Source organism: Homalodisca vitripennis, chromosome 5 (assembly GCF_021130785.1).
Source record: "Homalodisca vitripennis isolate AUS2020 chromosome 5, UT_GWSS_2.1, whole genome shotgun sequence".
Classification (NCBI taxonomy): Eukaryota; Metazoa; Arthropoda; class Insecta; order Hemiptera; family Cicadellidae; genus Homalodisca; species Homalodisca vitripennis.
The window spans coordinates 154899510-154925830 of record NC_060211.1 but is presented as its reverse complement, the minus strand read 5'-3'; the positions used below and the strand labels follow the sequence as shown (position 1 = coordinate 154925830).

Below are 26321 nucleotides of genomic sequence, written 5' to 3'. Positions count from 1 at the left end.
AAAATCCCATGTCGCTGGCAAATATAACGCCTAGGTCTTTTATACACTGGGACCGTGGAATGGATGTACCAGAAATGGAGTACACGTATATGACTGGGGATTTGATGCGGTGATAAGTTATACAAGAGCACTTACTGGGATTTACAGACATGTTATTCCTGACACACCAATCCTCAATTCCGGAAAGGCTATTTTGAATTTCTTGAGAGTCTTCTGGTGTAGACACATCGATGAAAATCTTCAGGTCGTCAGCAAATTGTAAGGCCTTTACAGTTAATTTGTCTAGTAGGTCATTGACAAAGACATTGAAGAGGCAAGGTCCCAGCAAAGAACCTTGTGGAACTCCTGAAGAAGGTGAGAACTGAGTGGAAGTGGCGGAACCAATCCTCACGACCAGAGAACGTTTTTGAAGATAACTAGAAATCCATGACAAAAGAGGTTCAGCCACTCCGTAACCCAGCAACTTAGACACAAGAATTGTGTGGTCGACCTTGTCGAAGGCTTTTGCCATATCGATGTAGGCTGTATCAACTTGGTAGTTCTTGCGAAAAGCAGACAAAACATATTCTTGAAAGAGCAGGAGGTTGGAGACAGTAGACTTGCCCTTCATAAAACCATGTTGGGAAGGATGGATTATTTTGGATAGAAAAGGATTCAGTCTATCTACCACGATACTTTCAAAAACTTTGCCAATTGCCGGCAGAATAGAGATTGGACGGTAGTTCCGTATGTCGCTGGGATCATTTGCTTTATGTAAAGGAATGATGAAGCCCAACTTTAAAGAGCTAGGGAAGATTCCTTTGTTAAGTGATTCATTGAACATCACTGTGAGGGGTTCAGCTAAGAGAGATCGGCAGTGATGAAGCATAGATGGCGGTATATTGTCAATTCCAGCTCCCTTTGTAGTGTCCAGATTCTTAAGCTTGCTGAGAACTTCTTCTGTTGAGGTTGTTATGACACAAAGAGAATCGAAGACGGGATAGCTAAAGCTAGGTGAAACTCGTAACGAGGGAGAGTAGACTGAGTTGAAATAACTGGAGAACAGCTGACAAATGCTTGTTGTGTCACTGGCTACTTCATCATCTAAATGCAGACTAGATGGCATATCAGGAGTATTTCTTTGAGCTTTAACTAGTCCCCAGAAAGCTCGTGGATTAGAAGATATGTTTGATTGAACATTGGACAAATATCGAATGTGGCATTCACGAGACAGCGACCTACAAGTATCTCTCAGCCTCGAGAACTCATAATAATGGGCAAGATTGAAACTTCTCTTGAAACGTGCATGCGCAGCTTTCTTTTCGATAATGCATTTTTTAGGTCATTATTAAACCACCTAGGGAAGCGTGAGATACAAAATTTCTTCAACGGACTTGCATTTTTGACGATTTTCTCTAAGGAACTTTCCAGAATGTCGAACTTTTCATCAACTGAGATCGGCTGGTGAATAAATCCCATATCTGCCACCTGTAGGGCTGTAAAAGCAGCTGGGAGGTCGCATTTCCCCAAGTTGTAGCCGCTGTAGCTGTTGTCACAAGTAGAGGGCATATAGCACTCAAGAGTAAGGGACAGAGGAGGATGATGAATTTCAGGTTTAATCAACCAATCATTAGCCCTGCTAACTTGCACCTCACTATCAGAATGAAAGACCAAGTCCAATGTTACTCCTCTATGGTTTTGAACATGATTTATCTGGAAGAGAGAGAGTGCAGAGAAGAAATGTCACGGAAGTATTCGCTGCAATGTTGAGGGAGGCCAGATACAGGTAAATTGACATCGAAGTGAGGCAAGTTGAAGTCTCCAAAAATGAGTGTCTTCTTTGGGAAATTTGCCAATTCGACTGTCTCAGTAACCACATCACAGAATTCACGGTAAACAGAAAGAGGACTTGAAGGGGGAATGTAGACACAGGCCAGAAGAAGATCAAAACCAAATCCTAATTTCACAAGGGCAAAGACACTTTCGATGTTGAATCCAGAGTATAGTCGCTTAGACAAAAGCTTCTTACGAACTGCAAGTAGGGTTCCTCCACCAGAACTTTTGTGACTTGTAGCAGCAGACCTATCACATCTATGAACAATGAAGTCAGTATCACCAACAACTTCGGAGTCGGGGATATCAGGAGAGAGATTTGTTTCACATAGTAGAATAACATCATCAAGGCATGCAGATAAACTATTTTTTAACTCAATAAGCTTCGAACGAAGACCATTTACATTTTGGCAGTAAACATTCAGAGAAACATGCTGCTGCTTACCGTTGGAATTTATTCGTTTTTTGGCACAATAAAAGGCGTTCCATTCTTATATCTAATCGTTAGGGAAGTATCACCAGCATCCTGTTTGGACTTTAAGGTGGCACGAAGAGTCTCCAGATGTCTTTTCTCTCGAGGAGTGCGGTCATGAGAGATTGATATTCCACGCATGCTATTAGGAACATCATTTTCCTTGAAGTTTTTGAAAATGTGAATAGCAGTGCCTTCAGACGGCATACAAAGCATGAGAGGACGATTTGTCCTTTTTTTTTCCCCAATCTAAAATGACGAACATCTGAATACTGAACATTAGATTTCAAATGAGCTAGAAAATCCTGGACAAAAACGGCATCCGCAGTTTTTGAGATTGTGTTTGAATCGGGGATGTTATATACAATAACATTTTTGGCACGTCGATTACGATCGTTGCATTCGGATAAAACATCTTCAAAAAGCTGATCACAACCCGCTACCTGTTTATCCTTGATAGTGCTTATTTCAGATTCAACATAGGCCAAGCGAGGCTCAAGTTCCAGCAATTTGGAGGTCACCAATTCCAGGTCTTGTTTTATAAGTTGTAGTCCTTCTGAGAGTTCTGTTTTAGTGGCAAGGGAAGACAACTTAGAGAGAATGGTATCCAGCTTGGCATATCTTGGGCTTGCCAGCGTCTTTTTACAGTCAGTTCTATGACAATACCATTTTGTATTGTTGTCGTTGCTAAATCGTTGGTATTCAGATTTCTTTGTAACGACTAATGAAGAAAGTATAGAATCTTGGCGAAGTTTTTCTGGACCTTTATAAAGTTTGTCCCGCAGTTTCTTTACATCATTTGGTCTAATATCAGAGCATGATAAAGTCTTAGTGGAGTGTTTGCATGGGATGTAAACATTACTACCTGATGGTGCAGAGTACCGCTTACGTTTGGCTTCTTTCCTTTTCCCACCACTTGCCTGTCTCTTGCGTGTCCCACTATTTCCAATGCTCACTAACACACCATCCACTACTTCTTCCATTATTTTCAAAATTATAATAAAACAACATTAACTTAATCCAAAAACTTATGAAAACAGTCTAACATGACTTTAAACATTCACTATAACCTCAAATATCTGCTGGAAATAATAACAGATGACAACTGGTCATGTGACACAAGTGAGCAGCTGTGATTGGTCCACTGGAGAAACCACTAATTGAATGAACATAGGCTTTGGAGGAAACACTTTTTGATTGAGATGTCAGTTTTCTACATTTATTTTTAATAGGAGAAAGCATTTTTTGACTGAAACTAATTATTGAATCTCATGAGATTCAATTTGGAGAATAGCAATCAGCCAAAAACTCACTTTTCAATTTTTTGTGAGAAATCACCTTTTGAATGTTTGCTCCTCGTATATTCTAGATCATAATAATTTAAAAAATGAATGAAATCTGGAGATGGAAAATTTAACCAATTTTTCACTGTTAATAATTAGCTGTAAATCCACCAAACACAGTTTCATTTGCATTAAGACAGCCTAAAGATAAAACAACATAACACTGCAAATTTTTTTTAGGACAGCCAAAATAGCAGTAATATGCGTATTTTTTCGAGGTACGATTGAGCAACATATTTTAATGGAATTTCAAGTTTTATAAATCTATAACTTAACTAAACACTAGAACTCGTTATAATTTTAAATCTCTAAAAAATATTTAACAACTTATTGAATGACCTGAAATATTTCTACCAATTCTACACTGCAAAACCTTATTTGGTTTCTTGGCTTAAATTGTGAACGGAACAAAAATAAACCCACATACTGTGTATCTGATGATTTTATAATAATTATAAAAGTAACACTACATTGTGGACTTACTGACAAATGTTTGGGTCAATTTGATTTCCCTTCATAGTTGAGTAATCCCACATTAATTATTTATTGTGCAGTTTTCAGAAAATTATGTGGTTGCTACTGTTCTAATACAGTTTTTAAATAGTTATTTGCACTGCCGCCTAGATCACTGGGCATCCAATGAAAATTTTGTTTTAATATTTTGAAACTCTATTCTGTAAAAAATGTCAATAAAGAATCTGATTGATTGATAATTATTTACTTCTTTATAATTTTTATTATAAAACTATTCATAGTGGAATTGATTTAATTTGCTGGAATTATTCATATTTTTATTGTAAACCGCGTGTTTATGTTATACAAATTGTTTGCCATAGTTCTTACTGATAACAATGGATGGAAGTGCAATAAAAAAAAATTATAATTGACTATTTTCATAGAAATGTCCAAAAACCGACAGAATAATAAAATAATATTTATGATTTTGAATTAGACACCATGTGATAGACAATGGAAACTTGGACTAACTAATTTCAATTGACTTGCAGAGAGAACCACAATGCGAGAGCTCATGATAATCAAGGTTTAGAACCGACATTTAACATGGATTTTCCACTCTAATTATATATTCTTTACACCAAGGACGTAGCCAGCGAGGAGATCTGGACCCCCAAATTTTTAATTACCTTTTTAGTAAACGACTATTATTATTTAAATAATTTAGTACTACTGACAGATTGTTCTCAACAAAGAAACGGGTCAAGAACTTTTTAAGGAACAAAATGTGGCCTTACTCTGTCCCTTTTAGAGGCAAGATCTATTTAACCAAGGCATGCTGAAGATCATTTCAATTTTATGATGTTTCTGGATGATCTCCTTTTACAAGCCAAGTGTATGTGGTTCTGAAGTGCAGATGTAGGTATTTCTTGCATGTTTGTCTTTAATCTTAGTGATGCTCCATGTAACTCAACTTTGAAGGCAAAATGTAATCTGTCTTAAAATATCAACATATGATTGAATGTAGAAATAAGGGTTTCTTCCAATGTTTGTCACTTATCTTAAATATGTTAGGAAACATATGTGATCTTCCTTTTATAACAGTCAATCATCATTCGTTATTCATAATCATGGAGATTAGATAAAGCATCATAAATATAACATATTGTAACAGAAACACAATACCAGTGTAGAATTGGTTCTCCCAATTCCTCTGTTCAGTGGGTGGTCTTGAAAAATTTGGTTGATTCCATTTTCCGCTCGTCCAGGAGACTGTCAAAATATCACCCCTTTGTATGATGGCTTTTTGGTATGGTAAACACAGTTAGATTATGCTGTAGGTGACTTCCACTTGGACGTTAACTTTATTACTTCATTACTAGACTTAATTACATATTGCTTAGAAAAGTTACTCCTTTATTCGTTTACTGCAAACATAAAATTCCAAGATGATACAGCTGTCATGAGCAAAGGATTATGTGGAAAAGAGGAATATAAAAAACAAATTTAAACAAAATACTTAATTTTTATTTTTTTACTTCTGTTATATGATTTTTTCTCATTACATTTTGTGGTTTTCTCTTAGGAAGTTTTTTCTGTTTATTTACAGCAACTAGTTGGTCCTCATCCATAGGGGAGATGATAGTGCCAAGCTTTGTGATCAGAGCAGGCCGTGTCAACTTCTTGTGGGCCGTCTGAGGTACCCAGGTGGAACCCAGGGGTGCCCTCATGCTGGCTTCATATTCCTGGACACTGGTGAATGGAAACGGCACTTCTGACACCTGTAACAAATCTGTATTTTAGGTATGACCTGGATAATCCTTATAAATGATATGCAACACACTGTTAGATGGTAAAGATATGAGCTGCAGACCTCTAATTAATGTATACCTATAAAATATCTTATTATTAAAAACCATGAAATTTCACAAATGATATTTTTTAAACATATTTTATAGTGTAGACTATGCAGATGTCTATGGCAAGACTGACCTGGTGCTCTTTGATGGGCTTGTCAGCATCCTCGTTGAGGATAACATTGCCACGGTTGGCGTCTCTACGAGGGATTACCCGTGGGAACTTTATCACAAACTTCTTGCGCTTGCGTCGTGTCACTGGCTTCAGATTATGACCGGCCCAGCTTCCCCAGCCTGGCAGACTCAAGTTCACATCCCCAACTGCGGACTTGCTGGTCTCGTCCTCCTTCTCCTTTCTGAAAACACATTGCAAAGTTATAAAGTGTTAATTTTACTGTTCAGCCTAATTCTCATGGAGCAATATTTTATAAAAATATTCTTAGATGAGTACTCGTCGTCTCTTTTTCAATAGTTTGCACTACAGCTTTAACTGATAAGGATATTTTATAAATTTGAACATATTAGGATTGAAAGTCAGGGTCCAATACAGAGGAATGTGCCACATCTTTGGGAAAGCACTCTTGCTAATGTGGCCTGTATAGGGGATATGGGGAGTAGCATCACACATAGCAAACCACGCATACTGCAACACCCACTGGCCAACACAGAAAATAATTTTTTTTGCTAAACTATTTTGCATACCTAAGTTCAAATTTTAACATTCTACAGTTTGCAAGGAAAATGAACCTGGCAGTATCATAAATTATTAAATTAATAAGGAATTTTTAAAACTTGTATAGGTATGAAGTTACCAAAGATTAGATTAATTTTTATTTCAGGCATTTTCCTATAACATGTTTTGTACATCTACTCCTGCAGTTAATTTGACAGATTGGGAAACTCTGTGTAATGTACAGTACATAGAAAAGTTCTCTTGTAGAGACCAATACCACTGATAAGAGTTTACTTTGCTCAAATATAATTTAAAAGAATTTTAGTAGGTTACAACTTGACAATACTGTTGAAAACATGTGATATATAACAACAGTATGTTGTGTTTTTCATGTTAAATAATTAAAGTTGAAAAATGTTTTAGATTCTTACATTAATTGCCTTGTGTTCTGTATTTACATATAAGTATTTTTAGTCCTCTGAATCAATACTTCTACAGTAAATAGTAATTGTATTTTTAGGTTGTTTTTTACATGTGACAAAATCAACAATGCTTGAAACAAGGTGGATTATTTTATTCTAATTACTTGATACTTGTGTTCTAATCAATGTGTAAACAAATAAAAAATAATGTTTGACCTCACTAAAAAAAATGTAGAGTAAAAAATGAACAAGAAAAAAAAAAAACACTAAACGGTTATTATAAACTAAAAGGTATCTGAGACTTATAGAACAGATAGAGGCTAAAGTAAACTAAGTTGTATATTTTTTAATTATTCAAGAACAAGTTTGGGGTTAGTGTCAAACAAGTTAGGGGGTAGAACATTTAGTAGCGTTTAATAATAATGATCATTCAAAATATTTCTTTTGACTGAATTATTACTAATTTACTTTTTATGGGATTTACCTGTAACCGATATCTTGAAAACCGTTTGAGAAAAAAATCATTGGTTAGTACAATTTATTTAGATAATCTTAAACGCACTCTAAAGCACTTTTGAATCTTCCCCTAGACCCATTAATAACACAAATGTGAATTACAAAATTTAATACGTCTGCCAAATTAGTACTAAATGGCTTACCGAGCAGGATATAAATATTAATAAAAAATAATTAAATGTGAATTAGAATATATATATATAAAATATATAAACTCTGGTTATAGGTGGTAGTAGTGAAGAAGCCCTGCTTGAAGTTGTCTAAAAATTCTTCTCCTACTATTACCAACAATGAAACATGATTTCTAAACTGTACATAGCTTGTGGCAAGCTAATGCAACCATGGAGCTGAAGTAGACTAAGGTGATTCCATATATCGTCGTGCAAGAGACATAGTGTCGTAACTACAAAATCGGCGATTTTGAGATAAGACTGCTTTTCCACTAATGTTGATGTGCTCTATTGAATAGACATACTGTCGTATCTGTATCTCTTGTCGTTTTACCAGTATAGCTACCTTAAGGTTGGTCGTAACTAACTTTATCACAATTATACAAGGAACATACTGACGTATCTGTACTTACGACACTATGTCTCTCATGCGTAATATTTGTTATTCAAAAGACATAGTGTCGTAACTAACAAAACGTATTACGCAATATGTTTCTCGTCAATCCCCAATGCTCAACCTTTCAAAGGTTTTATAATTTTTTGGTACTTTGGGATTATACCGACCACACTAGTATGAAGAACACAAAAATAGAAATTTATAGAAACAAACATGATAGAACGAAAAAACAACTCTTCAATTACAAAATTACAAACTTACAAGCATTTCCAGGTATTGTTGTCGTTGTTATCTTATCTTTCTCGAGAATCCTGATTACGGCAGGCCGCGCGGCATCACGTGATTTGCACGGTACATAATTGCCTTTCCATTACAATTCAATTTATATTTCTGATTAGCCCCTCTAGAATTTGATATTTTACTGATAGGTACTATCTCGAGGGATGTTTTTCTTTCGTCGACATCAGCGCGGGGCAGCACCGAAGGTGCTGCCAAAGCCCGCGCTGATGGCCGGAGGCACTCGCATTTTGGGTGGCGGAATGTGATCAAGAATAAAAACAAGTTTTTAGTGTTTTTTTAATAAAGAGTTTAGTTTGGTAAATGTTTGTTTTTGTTGAATTTTTGTGTTTGGAGAAATGTAGAGGTAAAACACGGAAGTACAACAAAGCGATGCACCAGCTGAACGGGCGGCGAAACTCTGCAATCACGTTATCTACTAGACGCTCGACTTTGACCTCTGTCTGAGGATGGGGAGGGGTTTGCGATAAGACAATTCCTGTTTTATATTGACGAAATATTGTTCTACGCTAATCTAGTAATCAGTAGAAACGAAATGTGAAATAACGATTCATGTCTGGGTGTGGTCGGTATAATCCCAAAGTACCAATTTTTTTAATGCGAACAATTAATTTTCAATATTTGTACATTTCATTACTGTCATACACTGTGACTGTGCTAGAAGGGAATTTATGTTTTGTTGTTGTTCAGAGTTGGCATCAGCTGTTTTGTGATGGGCCAATGCAAACTTGCAGTTGGCTAAACTGAATCTTTATGTAAACAAGGATAACCTCAGTGTAGTGAATGTTGTGTTTATCTGTTGTTCTAATGTTTTCAAGTGTATTTAAATGAAAAATGACTACCAACAAGGACAGTGAAGATGAGATTACACTGTCTAACTATTTGATTGATAAGTGTAACACAACAAACAATGAAAATGGTGAGTTAGATCCAGATTACTTTCCAACATGTTCCATTGAATGCTGTGGTAAAGACGTTTACTCTTTATGTGATCATTGCCTTCGTATTTTATGCAAAGATCACACAGCTGCTCCATGTGGTGATGGCCATAAATTACTTTTAATTCTCGAACCTGTTTGTCCTGAAGGCGGTTCATTAGTTAAAAAACTGAAGCCTACCCAAGGTTATGATGAACAATCTAACCCTAGACATGATCAGCAACTGAATAGCTGTGAGATAGGCATTTGTAAGGATGAGGTGTACTCCTATGTCCATTGTGTTACAGATATCTCTGTTTCAACCATCTCGATAAAAGTATTTGTCGCAATGATCACAAAATTGAAGAAACTGTTGCAACTCCAAATGTAACTGATAGGCCTACTACGAAAACTGGTCAGAATAAATCTGTGATCAGTTCAATCTGTCCTACTCCTGAATCCTTTGAAGTAGATGGTAGCAGAAAGGAGACTGCCAAGGAACGCAAAAAAAAGAATAAATAAAAAGAAAATTGCAAAAGAACTTAGAAACAAAGGTGAAAAATATAGTAGCGTGAAGAGAAACGTAAGCGTGCCTGCGAGGAATGAATTGAAAGAAAGGTGCAATGGAAAGATATGTGAAAAATTTTTGCATGAATGCTCAAAAATTACTGAAGAAGAAAGGGAACAAATTATGAAAGACTTTTATGGTACTGGTAGTCTTCAGTTGCAAAGGGAGTTCATAGCCAGGTATGTGAAACAGACTAGTACGAAGAGAAAAACTAGTGGTAAAGAAGATTCGAGGAGGTAATACACCTTGAAATACTTTTTACCAAAAAAGGACTTAGAAATCTCTGTGTGTAAAAAATTGTTTTTGAACACACTGGGCATATCGGATAGAACTGTCCGTACAACTTTATCTAAGGTAAGAGAATCAGGCGTAATTGAAAAAGAGAAAAGGGGCGGTCGCCCAACAGCTTTGAAACACCGAGATACTACTGTGCGTGAGGCAATAAGGACTCATATTAATCGATTCCCGCGCATGGAATCACATTATTGCCGTGCATCCACATCAAAGGAGTATTTGCATCCTGACCTGAGCCTTTACAAAATGGTAGAAATGTTTAACAATGAAAATAAGAGTAAAGGGTTAACTACTAGTTATTATACCTACTCGAAGGAGTTTAGAGACATGCATCTAGCGTTTCATCATCCTAAAAAGGACCAGTGCACCCTTTGCAATTCGTATAGGACCGGTGATGAAAGAAAAAAAGCAGAACAACTTGAAAATAGATATCAAGCTCATATAGCTGAAAAAGAGGCTGTGAGGGAATTGAAAAGGCATTTTAAGGCTAACCTGGCTGATGAAACTTGTGTATGTGCCGCTTTTGATTTGCAGCAGGTCATTCTACTTCCTATAGCACCAGATAGTCAACTTTTCTATCACAGAAGATTTACTAATTTCAATTTAACCGTATATGACATTGCAACAAAGGATTGTGCATGTTATGTGTGGCATGAGGGCCAAGGCCGAAGAGGGTCATCTGATATTGGCACTTGTTTGTTCAAGTTCCTTTCAAGTCTTGATCGCAAAAAAGTAAAGGAAGTATTTTTGTTCTCCGATGGATGTTGCGGTCAGAACAAAAACTCAGGCATTGCTACTATGCTACTACATTTTGTGAGCAACTCACAAAACATCTCCTTCATTTCACTAAAATTTTTTGAGCCTTATCACGGCCAAAATGAAGGTGATTCCACGCACAGTGCGATAAATTCGGCATTGAGTACTGCTGGTAATGTCTTTGTTCCAGCTGAGTTAAAATCAATCATACGTCTTGCGCGTAGGAACAAACCTTACACAGTACACAGCATGGAAAACTCAGACTTTATGGATTTTTTGGGACTTGGAAAAATGCTTAAGGTGCTCACTGTGCGATCTGATGATAATGGAGATAAGCTGAACTGGCCGACAATGGTCGAGTACATGGTTTTGAAGAAGGAGCCAAACAAAATCTTTTTTAAATCTAGCCACTTGACTCAAGAATACAGAAGTTTAACAATTCCACATGATGCAACTCTGAAAGGTTTGAAGGCCAAACAACTTTACAAGAAAAACCAGCCGATGCTTAGTGGAGAAAAGTATGCCGACCTAATAGGACTTTGTGCTGGATCGACTCCCATCATAAAAGGAGAGGAAACTGTTCAGTTCTATAAAAACTTGCGTCATAAGTGAACAGATAAAGTGGCTGGACATTGATTGATGAAAAATGAATTATTGATATGCAATTTTTCGACAATGTAGTGTTTTTTATTTGTAATTAGGTTTAATCATTTTATATTTTTTAGTAATGTAGTGTGATCTCACTGTTTGATGTTTCCCTAAACAAAATTTTCATTATAATTATATTGTATGTAGTCTGTGTTATAATTAGGCCTAACAATAAAATTAGGCCAAATTAATCCTACCATTTTTTTATTTTGTCACACTAGTTTAATTTTTACACAGTATTTTACTTTTTCCCCAAAGTATGGGTAGCTTGTTATATAGAGTTTAATATTATTCTTATATTATATTACAATACTATATTATTTTATACAAAAATAATAATTATTCTTGTAAAATAAAGCAAGTTTTTATAATAATAACTGTGTCGTAAATGCATAGCCCTAAACCTTTTTTTGAGACATACAGTCGTATCTGCTTAAAACAGCTGTAGAAAAGAAGAAAAAGAAAAATATCAAATGTTAATGGTCAATAAACCATGTCAAGATATGTTTTAGAACATTGAAATAGTCTTGGTAATATTTTATTGCTCATTTACGCAGTTACAGCATAAGATGTGCTGTAGGTTTCTTTGGAGGGCTCTCCTGAAAAGTTGCCATTTCGCAGTTACGACACTATGTCTCTTGCACGACGATATATGTATATATATATATATATATATATAAAAAAAACTAGGACCACTGATTTTTCTAGGGTTTGTGGCTAATGTCCTGAATCTTTGTCTGTTGTATTGAAAGAAGTCTGAGTTATATTGAGTGAGTAGACTACAGTGGACTTATATTTTGAATTTAAGAAGCTGTTTGTTTCAAATTTTATAATACATTTATATTTAGTTTAAATTCACTACTATCCAAGATTTAAGACATGATACCTGAACACGTTTTGAAAAAATAAACATTGAAGAATAAGTAAAGGAATATAATTTATAATTTAATATACAATAAAATTTTTTTGAAGAGTGTGATTTGGATTTATTTTGTTCATTCTCTTTAGGCGATTGTAATGTTAATTTTTGACTTATAATTTGGTGGTATTTATTTTAATATAAAATGTATTTAGTTTTAATTATAGAAAAATGTAGTTGTCCTAACAACCTTTTATAATTTCAGAATAATTAATTATTTGTTTCAAGTGACTTTAATTTTGAATATCAATCTTATTATTTATTTGTAGATAATGCATCTGTAAATTAAAAAAATATAGGTATTTCTAGTGGATTGCTGCTGCACACCTTGAGCACTAAGCTATTGGATTGTAATAGCTCTTTCCTTGCATCTTCTGTTACCCTGTACTGAATATTATTATTTGTAAGATTATGTTTTTATGCATTATAATTCAATAACTAAATTGAATAGATTCTTTAATTTTTTTGTAATACTTTAAGTGGTTTAATAGTGGACTCAAGTAAGCCAGACACTTCTTACTTGTAAGTCTGCTTCATCATGCAGAACAGAAGTTAGAAAAATCGAATTAAAGAAACAATGTAAATAACAATAATTGAGAGTGTGGAAGAAGCTGCAAAGCTCACGTATCTCTAGAATCATACATCTTTTGTATCAAAACGGTGCCTCACAATCCACTGCAAAAGTGTTGAAAAATTTTGTAGTTATTAATTTTTATAGAAAGCTGAAATTGCACTAAGATTATAAATAGAAAAAAACAGCCTTGTAATGTAAAGAATTGCTTTCCGAATTTCTTTATGTACTTATCAAGAATAAGCAAATTAGGATATTGACTTACTGGAACTGTTCGACAACATCACTCTCAGCAAAGGCCTCTGTAATAACGAGATGCCGATCTTTGGCAGCTTGATCCTCTTGGTCCATCGCTTCTTCACCTTCAGTCACCATCTCTGGCAACTCAGATGCAAGCAGTCTCGGAGTCACCTCTTGGAACTTATTAGGATCAATGTCTTCTCCAGAGGTTACTTTTGCTGAAGCAGTTGCTATTGCCTTTGCCACAACATCACGTTCTACTCTGTTCCGTTTATTATTAACTCGAGTTTCTTCTGCTAATTCCTCATCAACATCAGCTGTTATATTCTGTCTATTCATTTTCAAACTGGGAATTTCATCTGTTTCTAATTCCATCTCATTGTTATCCTTGTTCTCCAGTTTACTATCTAATTGTTTACTGATCTGATTTAGTTTTTCCTGAACTTTGTTTTGTAATTTTTCTTCAACCTCTTCAAACATCTCATCTAAACTCTTTACTTTTTTAGCTTTCTGTGTATTCATGTAAAGTCCGTTTGTTTCACCTACTTCACCTGGATGTTCAGGAACAACTTCTGTATTATGCCTTTTTCTGGTTTCCATTATTTCATAAGTCCCACTTGATATTTTTATTCTTTTTTCATTGCCTTTATCTTTTCCTATATTTTTAATTTTTCTGCCTTTTACTTGCGAGTGTTTTGTCACAATCCAAGATCCCATTTTACTTTCAAAATTTTTAAAACCATTTCTGGTAGCTAGTGAATCACTAATTTTTTTTAGACGTTTTATTTTTATGCGTAGATTTAGAAACTTTAAAATTAGAAGCCGTTTTATTATGTACTGGTTTGGCATTTTTGTTTGAAGAACTAACTTTAAAATTAGAAGCCGTTTTATTGTGTACTGCTTTGGCATTTGTATTTACAGAACTATCACTCATGAAAAACAAATTTTTAATTTGCACGTTTTTCTTAAGAGATTTACTAGATTTATTTTCAACATTACTAAGATCTTTTATTTTGTCCTGTTCTAACTCAGTGTTTCCTTCACTGGATTTATTTTCAAAATTACTTAGAGCTTCTATTTTGTCCTTTTCTAACTCAGTGTTTCCTTCGCTGGATTTATTTTCAACATTACTCAGAGCTTTTATTTTGTTCTGTTCTAACTCTGTGTTTCCTTCGCTGGATTTATTTTCAACATTACTCAGAGGTTTTATTTTGTCCTGTTTTAACTCGGTGTTTCCCTCACTGGGGTTTTCCATCTCCGACTCATTGCTACATGGAATGTTGTTTCCTTTCACCTCTGTATCACTCCCAGCCTCATTTTCCTGTTTTTTCACCTTGGTCTCCCAATATTTGCGGTACCCACTGACAAAATCCACCATTTCCTTGCTCTGTTTCACCAACCACTCATTATTAGGGCCATCCTCTTCAATCTGCTGCAGTTGTGGTGGCTCCTCTTCCTCCTCCTCTTCTTCTTCCTTCTCAGACTCACTCTCCTTGTTCTTTGCCAGCTTTACAGTTAGCTCCCTGCTCTTAGCCAGTTGCTCTGCCAATGCGATCCTAGCCTGAAAGAGATTTAACAATTTGAATGGACATTCATATGGGAAAATAACAAAACCATTAGACTAAGATTTAAAGAAAATTACAGCGAATATTAGGTTTTTCATGAAATGAAGAGCAAGAAAAAGTGAGGAGTAACAGCAAAATAAAATTAAAAAAGAAAGTAAAATTAAAAAAAGATGTATAGATGTAAATTAAAATTAAATTTGATGTAGAGAAGGTGGGATACATATATTTCTCCAACTCTGTACTAGATTGAAGGAAAATCAAGAAAACATGTACTGATTACAAAATACTCAAGGACAGCCTACTCTAAGGATGAATGATTACTCACATCTTTGTCATACTTGGCACGAACAGCAAGGTTTTTAGCCCACTGTCCTGTGGAACGATGTCGCAATGTCACTCTTTCCTGGGCCCTTGTTTTTTCCAGTTCCTCCAATTTTTTTAGTGCTGCCTCGGGATCCTTCTGTTGAAGTTCCTCAAATTCCTTCAATTGTTGCTTTACTCTGGCCCTCCGCTGGATCTGATGAAACCTGGGGATAATAAAAAACTTAGCAACATATTTTCCTGGTTCCGCCTTCTCTTTAAACTCTAAACAAAACGTTTAAACTTCTGAATTGAAAATGTTACATTTTTTCAAGTTTGGGTTTGCATGAATCCTGTGTAAAAATTATACCAATAAGTTCTTAATATTAACATTTAAGCACAAAAGAGTGTATTTTATAACTGTTGTATTGTAAATATATACTTACTTTTTACTTTTGATCTTGCTGTGTCTCATTGCCTTAGCCTGTTTGTAAGACTGCTGAGCCCTTAATCTGGCCATCATTTTGCGCTTTTCTCTCACTTCTGCTAAGCTCATAGGGTAATCTTCTTCTTTCGCTTCATCTTTGTTATCCTGAGTTTCTTCCTCCTGGAATTTACAATATTGTCCAAAGTAAGTTAAATTTATCAGAAGCATTAAGTTTTAAAGTCATATTAGACTACATGAGAGGAGCTTTATTAAATTTATTACAAAGTAATATTAATCAATTTAACAATTAGGAATTTAAACTAGCATGGCAAGCAAATAATCAGAATTATTTAATTTTGATTGGAATTAAAATTACTCAACATAATTTCGGTTTACTTTATTGAATTTATATATTTTGTACGGTGTTATACAAATTTAAAAAATATTGTTCTATGTACAAAGCTTTGAGCTAAATAATGCTGTCATAAGTGAAATTCAGTAAGAATAAATCAATTTAATTTAAAACCGTAATTCATTGTTAAAGGTTGTTATCGATGATTTGATATGTAACAAGATTTGCCATAGTTAAATGTTACAAAGAAATATGACATTAGGGTTAAAGATTTCATTTACCAACTTCTTTAGGTGCCATGGACCACCCAAGTTTTAATGGACAAAGTTAACTTTATGTTTATGTCAAATTAGATGATGGTGAGTTTTTAACCACACTGAAATAATTTTGAAATTTTAAAGATTTTTGACATTTGAAGAGGAATATAAATTTAAATTCTCAAAATGTAGTGTTTATCTTTTTTGTAACATATAACAAAAGAAAAATGTCTGAATGTTATTCAGTTACAATTTTTGTAGACATAATTAAACATGCTTCTTAATTCAATGTTCATTTTACTAAGTAGAATCAAGCTCTATCACATAAATGTAGTTTTTGTATAAAACCAAATTGCGAAAAATGCAAGAAAAACTATACACAACACCCAAAAATTGCTTAAGCAAATCATAGAATAATTAATATATTCAAGTTCTCTGACTTCTCTGCATAAAAAACTGAAAAATATAAAACTGTTATAATAAAAAGTATGAGAAACTTGTTATATGAACAAAATTTACTAATTAACTTAAAATGATTTCTGCTTTTATGCACTAGAATTATCCTTAATTTCATTAAATATTATTCTTAACAAAATGTCACACACTGTAAAATACAAACACAATGAACATTGTTTACCATTTAGGAATAGAACCACGTAACTGTGGTTTCAAAAAGGTCTACTACTGAGATTCTTCTTAAGTTATACCGTATTTCTGAATCCACTTTAAAAAATCAATAAAAAAAACACAATTAAAATATTGATACTAGACTGCAGAGTATATCATTAAGTTTCCTGCTTAAAAAACTAAGATTGAAATACAACAAAAAAGTTATCAATTGGTATCTACTGATAGATTACTTAGACTTGAACCGGGCCTTGGTTACGTGGTGGACAAATGTCAGTGCGCGCATAGCCCACTTTTCCGATAAGCGCAGACAGTCAGTTCTGTCTGCTCCACGAGTGAATTATGTACTAGCATGGCTAAAAATATAAATCTCAGAGCTTAAATTGGATATCGCAAAGTTCTTCAGTTTTGAAAACTGTAAAACAACTTACTAAATATTATACAACGTTTATAAATATATGGAGAAACAATACACCGGAATGTTATGTTAACGAAGTTCAATGATAGCCTAGAGGTGCATCACCTCGATGTCTGCAATAGTGCTAATAGTATGTTGGCTGCATCTACCGTCCCGCTCTTCTTACCTCACCCTGCCCACACTACCCCTCAAACCCCTCACCACTCCATGCGCAGACTGTTTCATGTCTAAGTAATATATCTGTACATCTGATTTGGGTGATTGATTGTTGGCAATGACGCAGTTAGTTTGACATTGTTGCTGTCACTTGATTTTGGCAATTCACAATCATTACCAGAAATCAATGAAAGTGATAAAAACTGAGGAATTAATAATGGACAAAACAATGACACTGTTAAGAAATTTAGCGAAACAAAATCTAAGTCTAAGGATCGATAGTATTTAGTATTAATTACCTGGGTGAATGGTTTTGGTTCCTTGAGGAGTTTGGACAATTCTAGTTCGAGTTCAGTTGGTTTCTGTAAAAGGTACACAAACAGATTAGTTGTGTTTGTTTATCAATTCTAAATTTTGAAAATGTAACATTTTACTTAAATCTAAATTTACAGCAAAACAGGACAACTGGAATATGCTACACATCTTAGTAATAATTTTAGAGCATATTGAAAAGTGGACTTTGAATATTACTGCGCGTCTGGTGTTGGGATTAAACCTGTATCTGCACAGCTGGTTTGACATTGGACTGAGTCTCATTGATAGACCAATGTAAACAGTACTACACCTTGCTACTGCTTGCAGCTGATAAGATTATATCATGAATTCCACATAACAATTTATTGGGAAAACTTAATAATATGATAGTAAATAGTAGGTATTATAAAGTAATGGTATTTATTACTGAATTAAATATATTGAATGATCAATAGTAGTAGTAAACAATAAATAAAACCAAATAAAAATATAATAATTAAAACTGAACTGAATAATTTCAATCAATTAATAAATTATTTAATTAATTGAAAAATGGTCAAAACAATTAAAGCAGTTCCTGAAATAGGGGAATATGTGTTTGCCTCTGTTCGAGGACACCCCTCTTGGCCTGCTGTGGTGACTGACATTGAAACCAAAAATAAAACTAAATATTTTCATGTAATTTTTTATGGAAACTAACGAAACTTCCAAATGTAGGCAGTCTAATATATACCCATATAAAGAATTTAAAAGTAAATTTGGAAATCCCAGGGAAAAAAATGAGAGGTTCAACTTGGCATTAGAAGAAATTGGAAAATGCTATTAAAGTAAGTGAGAAGTCTACTCCTAAAAGGGCCTCCAAGCTTAAAGTTAATTGTAAAACCCCAACTTCTTTTTACAAAAGGTTTGCAAAACAGCAGATTTAACTAATTTAACCATCAGTGTTGCAGACACCTCAAACAAAACATCAACTCCCAAAATAAAATGATAACAGCTCCATAAACTGTTGAAAACCCTCTACATATAGATTACTCAATTGATCTAACAGGCGTCTCTATGGCAGAAATGGCAAACAAAAATACAGACGACTAAGCCTTCATTCTAGCTCGACCCCTAAAAGCCTCATATCTGAGGGACGGTACCCTTCCTCTGGAATACAAAAGATCTGTACTCTGCATCACTTGGGAACAAAAATACATCGGACAAAGCTAGCTCTCCAAATCCAGAGGATCGAAATGAAAGAAAACATACCAATATCACTTATAGAAGCAAAATGGGTCACTGATGGATACAGTAGATGCCTACTCCAAACATTTTGAATAATAACATTGTTACAAGGAGATGTTCATTTTCTCAACCCAGTAATTACACTGGCTGTAAAAATTATTTGATGACTATGACAGGTCTTATCAAACCTCTGCAGCTGCATAATAAAAAATTTATTTTTTTCCCAGTTAATGACTCATCTGAAATCCAAAACATTGGAGGCTCTGGATCCCACTGGAGCTTATTATTATGGGATAAAGTGGGTAGCCAATTTTTACCATTTTTGACTCTAAAGGTGATTATAACTTACTACATGCAGAGAAGATTGCTTTTAAAAATTAATACATATTTTAACATGGTCTAAAAAAGTTTTCAGTAGCAAGTATTCAGACTCCAAAACAAACCAATAACGATGATTGCGGTATATCCATATGCTCTTGACAACTGATATTATTATTTCAAAAACTGTCTGAGGGGTGCATTTCTTTGTCACCAAGCCTCTTTGAAGAAATTCTTCTACCCTCTATCAGAAGCTGATATTATAACAAAGAGGGCACAGCTTGCATTCTTGGTCCATAAACATCAGTATCTAAATTTCAGTACAAATACACTAAAGCAGCTGATATTTTACATCAAGACGAATAAGACAGAAGAAATACCTCGAAACAAAACACTAAATATTAACAAGACAAATTTGCAAAAACCTCGTGAAAACAAAAATTCCACCAAAAAGAAGCTGTCCAGTTTAGGAAAATGATATGGGAGGGAAACTGAGACTCTCATTGTACTCAGATAGTCAGGGTAGAGGACTGGCACAGAAAATTGAGTGGATTAATCCAAACAACCTTAAAGTAGTAGGCTCAGTTATGCCAAATGCCTGCCTCCTCCAAGTAGCTGAGGACTGCTTCACATACTAAGGGATGATGTCATCTTTGTGATGGGAGGAACTAATGACACTCTATGTAAGGACTTTCGTCCAATTTACTCAACCTTTGGAACAAGAACTGGTTCAGTTAAAGCAAAAAGACACCTGTACTTTTAACGACAATCCCAGCGAGGTGTGATCTACATGTTACTGATAGTTACCATAATCATATTCTCAAAGCTAACAACTATATAAGAGAGTTAGTTAGTCGTCTTGACTCCGTTCACCCTTAATTGATCTGGATCTAGTACTCAAACGTTTCCACTTTACACACCACGGGTTGCATTTGAACAACAGGGGAAAAACTAAATTGGCGCGTATTCAATTTCAGACACTATAAGTTCAATCTTTCAGCAGGATAAAGAGAAGAGAATGGATACAACCTTACCAATTAATTTAGTTGAAAGTAATATGTTTTGATGTCATAGAAGAATTTAAAAACTCTGCTGACACGGCTTTCTCTCACTGTATTTCAGCTGACGTTAAAATGGACTCAGGGCGTGGCAGTGGTTTTCAGAGAAAAATTTAATAGACCACAACCTAATGACTTTATTAATAATCATCTGACATGTCAAAAAACTGAAGGAGGAGCAACTATTTATGGTCTTTGTGACGAAAACTAGACATTACCAAAAGCCTAATTTGATTGACTATGGATGCAAGCTTTGAAACAGTTTCTACAGGATTTCAAATTAAAAAAATTTAAACAGCTTATTTGCTCTCCAATGGGCTGTGGTACGGGATAATGTTCCAATACAATATTTTGCTAAAAAACTTGTAGATTTTCAACATCGCACTGGAGCAATTATCAAAGTTGTATCTTTTGATGAAGGATCTGGAGAATTACAAAACGGTATGTCTCATCTTGAGTTTATCAAAAAGTTAAAACAGTCAATCTCTCTGCAATACCATCAACTACAGAAGTCAGCAGACAGCCGTGTTGAAGACTCCGTACCGAGAGCAAACACCTTTGACCATGACCCACTCTGCAGCTCAGCCGCCTTTCACACATTCAGCATTTTCAAAATGAAAGTGAAAATTGTAGTGCGGTTGAAAATATAGGTTTCTAAAGTGTCTAGTGCTGTGCTTGTTGAGATCGGTAAGGGTGTCGTTCAAGATATTTTTAAACACAACTGTAAATAGTACTAATATAAGTCAAATTTAATTTATTCTCTGTCACCTGATAGATCAGGACAATGTATTTCAGCCTACCTGTATGTACAGCACTGCCATGCACAATACAAAAATCAATCAGCCTTAATATTAATCTTCTTAAATATTCAAGGTTTAAAGAATAAGGTTTCTGTTTTGGAGAGTTTCTTGCTTGATTTAAATATTTCAGTGGTTTGCTTAACAGAACACTGGATGTCAAAAGATGAAATTATTAGTTCTTATCCCATTGGGTTTTCTTGTGCTGCAGGATTTTTGTAGATCAAAACAAATAAGAGGAGGAACCTGTATATTTGTTAGTGATAGACTAAAGCCTAGGGAATTGTGATGTAACAAGGTTTTGTGACGAACTAAATTTTGAGGCAGCAGCTGCAATACTAGATGATTGTAAAACTGTTGTAGTTTCAGTATATCACTCTCCCAATGGCAATCCACAGGAATTTTTTGCTAGTAATGGAGAATTTTTTAAATTTTATTATGAATTGGAAATTTTACACTATTATAATTGGGGGTGATTTTAATAGTAAGTTTGATATTACAAAACATACCAAAACTGCAAATGAATTTTTAAACATTTTAAGACAGTTCAACTTTTTCCCCTTGAATAAAAATGCAACCAGGGGGTAAAAATTGCCTAGATAATGTTTTTATCTTTAATCACAATTTATATGTCTCCTCTGTAACTACCTTATCGTTTCCTTACTCAGATCATGATGGGATACTTGTTAATGCATGTCAAAAAGACGGATTTGTTGACTCAAGGGGTACCTCTCAACATATAAATAGTATTCAAAGCATGGTACTACCTAAAAAGAATATTAAACCTCTCTCTTTACTTCTGGAGTCTTATGATTGGCCGTCCTTGTTAAGTGAATATACTAAGCAAAGTTCTGCGAACACTATTTACTAAAATTTTTGATGTTATAACTGAATAGTATTAATCATTACAAAGTTGTTAAAAAGGGTAAATAGAAAAAGAACAGAGCATAAAAACAAATACAAAACAGGATTGGTATTATACAACTGAATTAGCTATCATGAAGGAAAGGCTACTGTTCTTGGACAGATTAAGAAAATGTAACAGGGATAATATACATCTAAATATGGGGTTTTATGAGTTGAAGTGTAAATACAGGTGTTTCTATAAATGAGGCAAAACATGCTAAAAATGTTGAGTACATTCAAAATAGTAAAAATAAATGTAAAGCTGCCTGGGATGTAATTAAATATAATACAGCAAACAGCAAACAAAATATTTGTAATATTGAGCCTGATGTGTTTTAATGATTTTTTTCTCGAATCTGTAAAAGAAATTAAAAATAAGGTTGTTAATTCCAGTTTTACATTTGTTGAACTTATGGAATCAATCTCTAATGATAGCTTAGTACATTTTAAATGGAAAATTGTTACTTCAAATGATGTTTTGGATGCTGTCAGGGGAATGAGCAATTCTGATAGTCAAGACAATATATAGTATGTCTAACAATTTGTTAAAAAGTATTATTGGTAGTGTGGCTGAACCTCTGGCAGTGTCTATTAATCATCTGCTTCATGACGGTATTTTCCCTGAGCAAATCAAGATTTCACGAGTATGTCCAATTTTTAAAAGGGGTCCTAAGGACCAACCTCAAAGCTACCGCCCAATTTCTGTAATTCCTGTATTGGGTAAGCTAATTGAATCATTGGTTTGTAAGCAAATTACTACTTTCTGGGAAAGTAATAACCTTCTGGAACCTTCACAATTTGGGTTTTAGAAAAGGATAAATCAACTTTTTTAATGCTCTAGATCAATTAGTTAGACAAATTCACTCAGCTTTCGAGAGCAAGGGCTTTGCTCGGGCTACTTTTTGTGACTTGAGCAGGGCCTTTGATTGTGTTGATAGTAAAATTCTTATATCTAAACTAAAACATTACGGATTTTCTGGGCCTAATCTAAATTTTTTTGAATCATATATTAACAATCGCAAGCAACTGGTCTTTAATAATGGTAAGTGGTCTAAAGAAGCCCTCGTGGAGTGGGGAGTTCCACAGGGCTCCGTCCTAGGTCCCCCACTCTTTTTAATCTATATAAATGATTTACCATTATCTCTTAACTCGAAAACCATATTATATGCAGATGATACTACACTTTTTAATGTCAGTCAAAGTGTACATGATCTGGAGCTGTTGGCAAATGATACATTAAAAAATGCATCAAACTGGTTTCATGCTAATGGGTTTTTTGCTAAATAAAGACAAAACAACAAAAATGTTGTTTACTCTTAGGCATATTGCTGGGTCATTGGACGAAAGCTATTCAGACTCAGTTAAATTCTTGGGTATCAACCTTGATAGAAATTTGACATGGGCGAAACTACATATTGATTATCTAAATAAAAGAACTCTCACGAGTCCAGCATTTATCTTCTGAAGTAGACTGAATGATATTGTACCACTTAAATTTTATAAGAGCCGCATTACTTTGCCTTTTTGTCCAAATCTGTTTTTAGATATGGATTAGTCACTATATCGGTAATTGCACCAGAATTTCCGAAATACTAGTATTACAAAAAAGGCAATTAGGGCTTCTAAAAAAGTGTGATACCAGAGAGCATTGCAAACCCCATTTCATAAATTTTCGTTTTTCAGACGGTTCTAAAATTTGGTATATATATTGACTCGGTCTGGTTTACATCCATAAAAAATCCATAATTTGTTAAATTTTAAAACATAAAATTCATGACCACAACACGCGTAATCGAAACAATGCTGAAATTGGAACATTTTCGGATTAAGCAGAAACCCTCACCAGTCATGTTGTAGTATCTTTTGAATAAATTTATAACTTTCTGGAGGGAAGAAAAAATATTGCTCATATCCCTTTGATATCTTTAAGAATAAGTTTAATATTCCTGGTTGTTGAGAATCCGTTTTACAGTCTAGATGAATTCTTCAACACCAAAAGTATTGATTTTTAATGTGTTTGTTACTGTTACTGACAATTTTGTACTGTACCATTTTTGTGATTTTTTATTTATTTTATTTAATTTTACTTGTAAGACTGTTATTGACTAGTGTATTGGACTTGGTTAACAATAAAGCAATATACTATGACTCTCTTGTCAATGATGTTCTAATACAGTTTTTCATGACAAATAAAATTATTTATTATTATTATTATTATTAATTTATATTAGTTTTTTATAAAGTTTATTTAGATTTTGTAATATTACCTACTTTTTACTTGGCACACAATATAAACACTGGTTTTGTGAAACTACACTGCTTACTATTTTTAAATTACATTTTACTTCTAATCTCATGTGAGTTACCATAAAACTTAGTGTTATAAAGCAAACTTTAATTAAGGGACAACGACATTCCAAACAAGATTATTTTGGCCAAAAATTGTTTATACCCTATTAATTAAATCTCAAAAGGTTTAACTGAATTATTTAAGATATTTACATGTTTTCTAATAAGTTTGGTAAACCAGATGATCTACATCCTCATGTGGTAACTTCATATTTGGACCTTCATTCAAACAGTCCAAATTAATAGCACTTCGTATGTGTAATTTAATTTAAAAATGTTTAAAAACCAAGTTCTATGTTATTTCTATGAAAAATCTCCTGGTGTCCAGCTGTTCCTCTTAAGTTGAATAAAGAAATCATGTAGACCACTAAAGGAGTTAATGCAAATTTGGTGTTTTCTCTTTCAGTATATATTGTTGTCAGTAAAACTTATGTTGAGAACAGCCAAAATAGATATTTTCAAATATTTATATGTGTACGACTTTAACAATTATTTATTTCTGAGGACTACTTGTATTGGAAAGAGAAAGGGGCGTTATAGAAATATATAACCCTTCTTCTCAACTATGAATTAATTGTTGGAAATTTTATCACGGTTTTTGTGTAAACTAATATGCAAAGGTGGGAAATAAGCCACATCAAGTGTCACGCGAAAACAGACTTGTGATAAGGTTACATGAAAAATTTCAGGTATATAGCTCATTTCATTCTTGAACATGTCCAATGGACGGCCAGAAAAGATATGGTGTTACATCTCTCCCTCTCCGGCATATAGGCTTCAATGACGCTCCTCCAGCCAAATAATCCGATGGATGTGACTGCATCATTATAGAATCTAATTCTAGTCGATGTAAAAAATCCTAGTTTCATGCAAAAATTTGAAAGTCTAGAGATGAAAGTTTTTTTGAGATATCCTACAGGCTACATGTCTTATACTGTGTACATGATACCAAAAAGGCACAAACACAGTACACTAGTCTAGTCACAGATGTCTAGAGATCTTGTACTCTTTTTTCAGTTTGTCTTACAATTTATTCCATTCTACAATTTTTTCTCTTTACCATCCATTGGTTGTGGTTACCATTATATACTCCAAGCTGCAAATAATGTTTCACTAAATGCTCAGCCAAATCCCATGAAGTGACACTTGCACCATCATCTAGCTTGATGTCATTTATATAGTAAATGGAAATCTTAATGAAAAAAGTTTTTAAAAATACAGATCAGGTTTATCCTTCAAGAATAGTGCAGGCAGACAGACATTGAAAATTAAATTTTTTCAGTCCCTATGAGAGATAAGCTTCACTTAGTGCTCAGCCAAACAGTAGTTTAATCTTTGATACAATATTAATTTATAACTGCTTGAGGAACAGAATCAGAGGATCAAAATTCCCCTGAAACAATAATGATTGTTGATAATTTTGAACATTTGATATGTTGATGAGTATATTTAAAAATACAGCCTCACACCATGCCTTGATGTGTATGGGCCTAGCTAATGCTCATCCACAATGACCTAACACCATTTAATTTCATATTTCCCAAGGAATTGATGGCTTTGCCCTAACCATCCAATTTTCCCTACCTTTGCGCATTTTCTGCCAAGTTTTCACTCCATGCTACAGTGTATCCTTACTGCTATAATCTAGAATATTAGATTCTCATAAAGTTTAAAACAATGCTGACCCGAAACATTTTTGAAAATATCAGTGCTCTGGTGGGACTGTAAGTACAACAGTGTACTGGTTGGAGCGCAGGGGGAATGTGAGCTGTGCTCAGCCAACTCGCTGCTGGATATACAATGTGCCATCCCAGCGGCTTTCAGCTGCCTTGCTTGGCGATTGCTCATAGCCAGCTGGGGTGGGGGGGGGGGGGGGTGGGGGGGGGGGGGGGTGGGGGGGGGGGGGGGTGGGGGGGGGGGGG

General features: G+C 34.4%; 1 protein-coding gene across 1 annotated transcript; it reads right to left on the bottom strand.

The window, feature by feature from the left end:
• Window positions 1–5588: 5588 nt before the first annotated feature.
• Window positions 5589–26095, bottom strand: LOC124363044 (U3 small nucleolar RNA-associated protein 14 homolog A-like). The gene is given in 8 exon segments (XM_046818108.1): window positions 5589–5864; window positions 6076–6295; window positions 13353–14092; window positions 14094–14888; window positions 15218–15419; window positions 15639–15799; window positions 17729–17791; window positions 26085–26095. Coding segments are annotated over 8 exon segments (2445 nt in total). The 5' UTR covers window positions 26094–26095; the 3' UTR covers window positions 5589–5609.
• Between the last annotated feature and the right edge of the window lie 226 nt (window positions 26096–26321).